Source organism: Betta splendens, chromosome 1, assembly GCF_900634795.4.
Source record: "Betta splendens chromosome 1, fBetSpl5.4, whole genome shotgun sequence".
NCBI classification, from domain to species: Eukaryota; Metazoa; Chordata; class Actinopteri; order Anabantiformes; family Osphronemidae; genus Betta; species Betta splendens.
Window position 1 is genome coordinate 10,806,990 of NC_040881.3, and position 9,423 is coordinate 10,816,412.

Below are 9,423 nucleotides of genomic sequence, written 5' to 3' on the forward strand. Positions count from 1 at the left end.
CGATGGTAGTAAAAGATTAATTTACAAGCGCAGCCGAGAGGATGAGAAGGGGAGCGTCCTTTATTCCCTCCTGACTCTCCCTCTCTGCCCCTCTCTCACCTCAAGTCCTTGCTGCAGGTTTTATAAAAAACAAATGCTAACACAGCAGTGCACTCTCACAGTACTAAGCAGCTTCTACATTTGATAAAGTTAAAAATATGAACCAATGAATGTTCCCTGGCCAAACAATGGACAAAATGAATCCATAAACACAATGTGTGTGCTGCTAGTTGACCAGTAGAGGGCGCTGTGTACTGTTGATGTATATGTGAGGATGCAAGGAAATAAAAATGTAGGTTATTGGGCAAAGCTGGGTGATGTGGAACATGATGGTTGGTAGCTACTGAATAATTTGAGCTCGCACATGCGTACACATGTTCACGTGCACGCGCACAAATTCCCTAAAGAGATGAGGCAAAGCAGGAGCTCCTGGCAAATGCAGAATTTGCCCCATGGATTTCTCGCTTCCCATATTCACACACATACAGGAGTTAATCAATGCAGGAGTTTCTGTTTCAGTGTATTTAAAACTTAAGAGTACTGTTTTCTGGGTACTTGAGCTTTATTTGTACCCTCTACATATAGCAGCGGAGTTAAAGCAGTGGGAATGCCTCAGCTGCAGCAGGGAGGAGGCGGACGAGGACGGGAGGCAATGATTCGAGGGAGGGGAGGGGGGTGGGGGTTTGGCAAGAAAAAGGGGAGAGTGGGGGATGAAGCTGCCGGAGGGGGAGGTATGGTTAGTGTTCACTGGGTGTGGAGCGGACAGGTTGAGGAGTGCGTGCTGTAACACAAGGAATGGATGGTTGTGAATATCCAAAGACAAAACCATACACGGAAGAATCTGCCTAAAACAAACCACTGTGAGTATAATTGCTGCTGCTCTTTTATAATAATGTGACGAGGCCTCAGTCTGCAGGGGGTCTTGCTGAGCAGATAGTTATTCTTTTGTGCAGCCAGGGGGAGGTGTGCATGGCATAGTTTTACAGAAACACATGCTGCTGTTGGTGTGTGTACTTGTATACAGTAAGCTGTAAATATATTATGCTAATATATTTGCTAATCTGAATTCTAATGTTTGAAAGTGTAATTGCAGGTAAATACAAACAGGTGCAGTTAAATTTTTTTTCTGTCTGATTTTGGCATCCAAAGTTCACTCTGCATGCTTCAGTAATACTCTGCACATGTGTTTAGATTCCTTATGGATTGTTGGAAGCTTGTCGATGGTTAGGATGAAGTAGTGTTAGACTGGTCTCAGTCCTGTGACCATCTGTGTCTGTCACTCACAGACACCTCTACTGATAAAGCTCACCTCTAGGAAGGAACAGGGCGATGGTGGCTGTGTGGGGAAGGCACCCTACTGCCTCCCCTTCCCCCATGTGCCACGAAACTCATTATCACCACAGAGCCTACAGATTCCCACAGCAACCTTGACATCTCTGAGGCACTGGCATGATGATATGATTACACCACGATGAGCTATCACTTCCTTTTTCTGCGCCTTGCTCTGCGCTTCACTTGATTCTATCGCCTCTCCTCCTCTGTTTCATTTATTCCACCCAACATTACACTTTCATTCTTAAGTATATTGTTGCAGATTACTTCCAGTTTTCTTTTTTCCCCATTGGTGTTTGCTCGTTCATCATGCACACGGCTTTCAGAATGTCACAGGCTGTTTACTTATTTTAGAAACAGCAGCTAGTTATAGATGATTGTATCAAACACTAACATCGCTCTGAAGCCACATTATTCTTACTTTTCTTTCTGTCTTCACCCCATATTCATCTTTTAACCATGTAATAGCAAATACCTACTTTGGCTTGTTTTAATCACACATGCATTTTGTACTATATTGTAGCAATTGGGTTTTGGTCAAGCACTTGTTTAGAGCAATATAACAATATAACAAATGTTTTTCTCCCTCAAGGTTAATTTTGTGTGCGTGTGTGTGAGAGAGAGAGTCAGTTTTCTAGTCTTGTTCCACAGTTGGGGGTTTGTACAATGGATTTTTCTTTTTCTTCTACTAACCATCTGCCTTTCCTCCCTCGCTTCCCTGGACACAGAGAGAGGTAAACACATTCCATCCTGACCCTTGTACAGTTTCTCTCCGTCATCGCTCTTTATTGTTTAATTTCCTCTACATTTCATTTTTCTTATCTTGAAATTGATTCTTGATATACCATAACACACACATGCACACTTGGTGATCGAGGAAATGAAGGTGACCTTCTCTGTCCCCAGGCATTTATTAAGTACATTCACATAAATGCACGTAAATAGGAATCTATCATGGAGAGTTGAGGCCTGGACTAAATTGTTGTCAACCTGATTCAAGCATGCAGTGCTGAAGGACACAGTTAAATGAGGCTGTTTACATTGGTTTTCTGTGAAGCTTCAAATGGCATACAATTACTGTGTGTGTTTGCTGTGCTGGTTGCATTAAGCGCAGCCCTAATTCTTCTTTACAGAATACTACGTCTTCATTACTCAGCGCCTCCATCTCCTTCCTCCTCATGTATTCAGCACAGACATGGTTTTTAGTTCTCTGCTGTGGCCTTTTTCACCGGCCTTAACCCGTATTACCTTCTGCATCACACGATGGTCCGTTGACCTACGTGTGTGCATGTTCTGTGTTCATCATTCTGATAAGGGTCTGTTCATTTTACATTTGTCAATTTTAAGTCTCAAAACCTGTCTTTCACACACACACTTCATTTATTGATATTGGCATATTACCAATATTATTATTTATTTTGTACCAATGCTGTTCTTTCATTAACCGAGTGTTTTCCTCCTCCGCAGGGACTTTGCATATGTGGCAAGGGATAAAAACACCAGGATTCTGAAATGTCATGTGTTTCGCTGTGACACACCAGCCAAAGCCATCGCCACCAGTCTGCATGAGATCTGCTCCCGGGTGAGTGCTGCAGACATGGATTCAAGTTTAGGTTTGGCAAGTAGGTTTACAGTTGGAATGGAATTGATTAATCACTTAACAGAATGACGAATGTTTATAGACGCTCAAAAAATGGCACAAAAACAGCTTTCCCAAGCACCCTTGGTTTGTATTCCCACCTTTCCACAATCTGGGCATCTGTATGCATTAAGTGTGATGAAATTCTTCCAAATTCAGGCACTAGAAATAGCTTTAGGAATTTAATCCAGTGATGGAAAAAGCTCTTTAAAATGCTCTCTGAATACTGAATCTGTTGCTGGGTGCATGTCCCTGTAGCAATGAAAGTTTTCTTTATGGGTGTCTTTTTTCAAATCCTTGATTTTAATCCAAAAAGCCAGGCAGTTTGGAGGTAACCTGTATAGGACACAACTTAGAAAAAAGAAAAATGGAGAAAGGCACGGAATTGGTCGCAACAGTGGCTGCTTGATGAAAATGTGCTTTGAGGCAGTGTATAATTTATGCGTTGTGTTTTTTTTGGTCAGGGAACTGTGTGAATGATTTGTATGTGCGTGTGTGTGTGCGTCTCCCTGGTGAAGTAGTTGGACAGCACGATGGTATCGAGTGAAGTTGCTCCAACTTTTTCCTCAGCTCTTTCGTTGATACTCATGTTTTTATGCCACTCTCTTTTTATTTTTTCACTTTCACACATTTTTTTTCTTTTGTCGCGTCACCTTCCTCCCATGTCTCATGGTAACACCTCGGCTCTGTTTTTACACATTATTTTCTCATCTGCCTTTTTTCCTTTCCTGTCTCCTCCAGATAATGACTGAGCGAAAGAATGCCAAAGCGATGGCAGGAGGCTCGCTCCAGGAAAGGATGCACGCAGGACTAGAGCTCCCTCTACAAGGTACTGTAGGCTTCATACATACAGTTCTCCTGTGTGTGTGAGAGAGATTAAATGTAATGAATGTGGGGGTTTGTTTGCAAAGATTTTTCAAAAATATTAAGTGATTTCTGAAAAAATGAATGTCTGTGCCACAGTGTAATTTACATAAATCAACCATCTGCTAATGCTTCCAACTGCTTTTATCTGTTTGAATGTCTGTTTATGAGTTTATTTTTTGTATGTATTAAATGTGTGTTTGGCTTCTCCCTAACAGAGTTCCCCACACCAAAGACTGAGCTGGTCCAGAACTTTCAGGTGCTCTACCTTGGGATGATGCCTGTGGCCAGACCAATAGGTTAGTTTGACTTACAGATAGTGCACATAATAAAATTTAATACTACATTGACATACATGTTACATTTCTTAAAGGTATGGACATACTGAATGGGGCTATAGACAGTCTAATCGGTTCTTCCAACAAAGAGGACTGGACTCCAGTAGCCCTCAATGTGGCCGATGCTACGGTCACCATAAGCAAAGACAAGGTGAGGCACGCAACTGCTGCTGCACAGGCACACACACATAATATGAATAAAAAATACTCTATACAGTTCAAATTCTTCATACTCCTGCCAAATTCTTGTTACTAAGTTACTTTTATTCAGCCAGCAGACGGGAAATAACACAGACTTCTCTCAAGGGATACAAGAACAAGTACAAATACAAGATGTACAAGAGTCATCATTGTGGAAAAAATGATTACTCATTATTTATTTAGGAGACCCTCCAACTTGAAAGGGTTGAAGCTCATCACTAAAGATGAATGGGCAAAAATACCAATGGAGACATGCAAAAAGCTGGTCAGCAATTATATGAAGCTTTTGATTTGCCGTAATACCAAAAATGTTTGAATAATGTAGAAAATGATACTTTTTGTTTAAATGTAAAAGTAAAGAGTAATAATTTTTTCCACTATGATGCCTTTTGTACATTGTCTTAATATTGTATTACGATATTAAGACAATATCAAATCCTGTGTCATTTCTGGTTAAAAAAAATCTGGGTGAATAAAGGTAACTTTGGCAGAGGTATAAATAATTTCCGGGTTCGACTGGAAGCAAAAAGCACATAAAATAATAGAATGGTGTCAGTGTCCACCATTGCCAACTCCATGTGGATTAGATTAAACAATCAATCTTCTAAATTTCATATTTTCTGTAATGTCAACCAATCAGGCGTCTTTCTAGAAATATTCCTCAAGTGGTTCTGAAGCAAAAGCTGCCCCCCAGTGCTCTGTCTGTAGCATTTGACACTATATAAATCAACTACTGTCACAGCTCTACATTCTTTGGTACAGCCCTTGGTTGGCTCCAATCCTACTTTATACCTTAAAGGCATCTTGGCAGTGGTAAGACTCATTTCCTCTCCTCAGGTGTGCTGCAGGGCTCTGATCTTGGCCCTCTTGACTTCTACACCTGCCACAGAATGTTGTTGAACCTGCCAATGAAATGAATTTTCCCTTGCATGCAAAGGGAGTGATTGATTGGCTTCTGGCTTCTGTTTTGGTTTTAGAACAGTCAGATCAGATTTCCCTCTTTTTGTTTAATCACCTTATAAAAATACAAATATACAAACCATATAACCTTTGTATAAAATAAGCATAGAGTTTAAAAATTTTAGTTTTTTTAAATAGGAATTACCAATCTTTTCTTTTTCATCCCATTGTTATTGGAAGCTTAAAGTTTTATTGGGCAGCTTCTCTATTTAAATGTATGTTACTGTTGTCTAAGTGTAGAAAAATGTTGAATGATAGTTTTTTGCTTCAAATGTAAATTTTGTGTGGTTTCTGAAAAGGATGAAGGGGAAGTGCTTGTGGAGTGTCGAGTGCGTTTCCTGTCCTTCATGGGTGTTGGGCATGATGTGCACACGTTTGCCTTCATCATGGATGCTGGAGGTCATCGTTTTGACTGTCACGTCTTCTGGTGTGAGCCTAATGCTGGATGCGTGTCGGAGGCTGTACAGGCAGCCTGTATGGTGAGTCACTGATGACATGGATCACACCTTCCATGCTCTAATTTCATAGTATATTTGTCATGCCACACATAAAGGACCTCTTCTGTTAAATCTGTAAAAGCACAAAAGCAAGAAAATACTCTTCATTATAGGATTTGTTGAACAATTTAGTTGCAGCCTGGCATTGAGATTTAGAGCTTCTCTTTCTAACGGTCAGTGTTGTCGCCTTTAGCTTGTGTGGTTATACTTTTTCATTGTTGACAGATGGGTGTTTTACTGTCCAATCTATACGCTCTATTTGGATTTAATGGGACAATCTGTCACACCACTGTTGGTTTGAAACATGCATCTAAATCACGTGAAGCCAGTTCAAGTTCAAATACTGTGTTCAGCCTCACTTGTTTGAGCAAATAGGACGTCTACTATAGATCTGTACTGTATAGCGTTTTGGATTGCATTAGTATTCAATATCTCTGATCAGGGCGTCCAATATCTTTTACAGTGTTTTTATTCAGTTGTTGTAATATCTATAATCATCACCTACAGAAAAACCTCTGCACTGTTTTTTTCCTTTAATGCGTCCCATTAGTAGATGTTACCTCCACCTTCATCTTCCTCCTCTCTGCTGTGTGAGGCACAGGATTAGTTGACTGCTGACTGGGTTATTGATCACACATCAGAACTTTGGGTGTTTGGACACACACAGACCCGCACCCACACTAAAACTGATTCACGGTGACAACAGTCATCCGTCATTACTATCGATCAGAGCCAGCAGCCCGAACCAGTCCAACTTGCCTTCTCTCCCCCTGTGACATACACGTCCACAGTCGTACACTCAGCAGCTGTAACTCTCCATTATTTACAGTTGTGCCTCCCTGCCCTGCCTTTTTCAGCTGCGGTACCAGAAGTGCTTGGTGGCTCGACCTCCCTCCCAGAAGGCCTGTGGCTCGTCGCCCTCCAGTGACTCTGTGTCCCGTCGCGTCTCTACCAGCGTGAAGAGAGGGGTACTGTCTCTCATTGACACCCTCAAACAGAAGAGACCAGTCACTGAGTTGCCACAGTAACCGTAATAAAACACTGTCAACCTCTGGCACAATTAGCAGTCACCGTGGTAACTAGTTGCATTGCTGCCAAAACTCATCGCCAAATAGATCCCGGTAACCATAGAAACACAGCAATGCCCCAGGGGTTGGGAAGTTCTGTCACCATTTTTTTAATTGATTTTGTTTTTGCTTTTTGAGCAATTTTAGATTCCACTTCCACAAGAGTTTATCAGCTCTTGAATACTGTAATAACTGAGCTAAAGACTCTAGTTCAACATCAAGAATGAAGAACCAGGTGAAACACCTAAATAATGATAGTAAAACTGTTGATGTACATAGATCCCATTCCCCTCAGCACAGCCAAGAAGAGAGGAAAACCCCAAATAGGAAATACTCCTACTTCACTTACACATGCGCAGCATGTGTGTGAGGAGTGGGCTCATTTTGCCCACACAGCTGATCCCTCCATGCTCCTAGTGTAATTGTGTCCGTGCCTGTACTGCCAGCATGACCTTGCTCACCTGGCCACACCCCTGTCACTCACCTAGTTGTCCTGTACCTCTACCATCAGTAGGCTGTAACATATAAAGCTAATAGAATGAAGGAATCATAAAAACCATGTGTCTGATCTTCACATCAGTAAATATCTATAGAGCGCTGGCTGTGAGGTCACGCACTCAACCTGTTTAACTGATCTTGCATGAACCTTTTATATTAAAGTAAGTCAATCTAGACAGTGTCACTGCTGCTGCTGCTTTCAGAGATTGAAGGAGTAAGAAATCTGAAGCCACATTGATTATTCTGTCTTCTTAGCTCTTTGTTTCTCATCAACTGTGCAAAACGCAGCCTGGAGGGACTAGACGAGTGGTGAACTTTCACCTGAAACAATCTTCATGTGTTTTCGGTTTTCGTCTTTTGTTATTCCTCGGAAAAGACAGATAATAGCCATAATAGAGAGGTAGACGTGGGGACAAACAGCGCAGCCCCCACGCTGCTCTGCTCCTCTGCTTTCTGGTATTACAGAGCTTCGCCGCCGCCACTGCTCTTTGATACACAACCTGGAGGAAATTTGACGGATTACTCCTTTAAGTCCCACCATGTAAACTAATAAAAGGGGATTGATGACAGAATGCCTGGAGGAAGGAAATGAGAAGATTGGAGGAATGTGCTTTTCTACCTGGATATGGTTGCAGTGAATTGGATGATCAACTCTGGAGGTGAAAAAGGACTGAATGACTTTATTGCCAGTCTTGTTGGTTTAGAGGAAAGACAACAGCAGGACACACTGGGCTTGTTCTGGAATGTTTGTCTTTCTCCAGGGTTCTGTTCTCTTGAATGCTTCTCTTTTTTTCCATCACCTGCTGCTTACTGTAAATCTGTTTTTTTTTGTTGTTGTTTTTTTTAATTTGTAAAATTGCTTTTATTTTTTTGGTTGTTTGGTTTCCTACAAATCTCAATTACTCATTTCTAGCTTCTTATCAAACTAGGATATATTCTGATAAGGTTTCTTGGAACTAAAATGATGGGTCCACCCACACATCTCTGTTGGATCTGCTGCAGCTGCTAAACATCTCAACTATTAGCTAAACCTCCAAAAAATAGTAGCATGCCCCCTTAACTAGTGTCCTGCCTAAACTAGTTCCCATTACTTCCAGGGGCAGGAAGCATGTGAGTTAGTGCAGTCTCTCCAGTTTGTGCTCCACATCAATGTAAACATTCTAGTCAAATGTACCTGGGATGTTTGAAAAGACCTAATCATTACTTACAAACATCTGGGGGGTAATAACTGACCTCTCAGCTTGTCAGCGCAGCGAGACGAGTGTGACCGACCTGAACAGCATGCGTCTGTAATCACCCTCCAGTCTGTTAGAAATGTTAGCACATCGTTCTATAACACAAGGGCTAATGATGCTCCACATTAGTGTACAGGCAGTGTTTATATGTGTTTTGTTTGTGTTGAAGCTACATTATCAGCAGATGGCGAGCATGCTGACTGCCCCCTTACAATGGCTGCTGACAGCCGCTGTTGACAAGTTTAACTAATGTAAACAGAGAATGAACAAATTAGGAAATGGTTCCATCTGTACACATGAGTTGGCTATTGAACCATCACAGGTAACTGAATAAGGAGCTAGGAGGGTCCTTGAGATTTTATCACCTCACCCTTTTTTTTCGTCACAAAGATGATAAAATGTGAATGAGAAGATTTGTGTACATAAAACAAACTATGATGTAACATTAGGTATTAATCGTGGTTATAAGCTATGCTTTGATTTCTGAATGTCTTTCAGTTTCCTGTTTCTTTCTTGAAATGAGATGCCTTTTTTGAGAATTCACCAAATGGCCAAAGTGTAAATTACTGATTATACATTCTTGTAGATAAGAAACATATGAGAGCAAATAATGAAAACCGTTGAGGGGATAGAAACATTTTACAGTTGTCAGTTAAGTTGATACTGAGTTTAACTGAGCAATTATCTATGCATTCTTTTAATCTCACAAAACTGAAAGTAGTAAAAGCCTTGCATGCCCTTGGATTGTTGAAA

General features: G+C 41.1%; 1 protein-coding gene across 10 annotated transcripts in view; it reads left to right on the top strand.

The window, feature by feature from the left end:
• Positions 1 to 9,423, top strand: part of apbb2b (amyloid beta (A4) precursor protein-binding, family B, member 2b) — a 31,807-nt gene that overhangs the window by 21,961 nt on the left and 423 nt on the right. For 8 of the 10 annotated variants that reach the window (XM_055511436.1, XM_029149591.2, XM_055511441.1 and 5 more), the window contains 6 exons: positions 2,839 to 2,953; positions 3,752 to 3,839; positions 4,093 to 4,173; positions 4,248 to 4,363; positions 5,673 to 5,852; positions 6,728 to 9,423. The exon at positions 6,728 to 9,423 is cut by the window's right edge and continues 423 nt beyond it. In XM_055511436.1, coding sequence (XP_055367411.1) covers positions 2,839 to 2,953; positions 3,752 to 3,839; positions 4,093 to 4,173; positions 4,248 to 4,363; positions 5,673 to 5,852; positions 6,728 to 6,898 — 751 coding nt within the window. In that variant the 3' untranslated portion in view covers positions 6,899 to 9,423. Of the gene's footprint in view, positions 1 to 762; positions 900 to 919; positions 2,106 to 2,838; positions 2,954 to 3,751; positions 3,840 to 4,092; positions 4,174 to 4,247; positions 4,364 to 5,672; positions 5,853 to 6,727 lie in introns of those variants that run through there. The other 2 variants (XM_029149975.3, XM_055511449.1) reach the window with 2 other exon arrangements.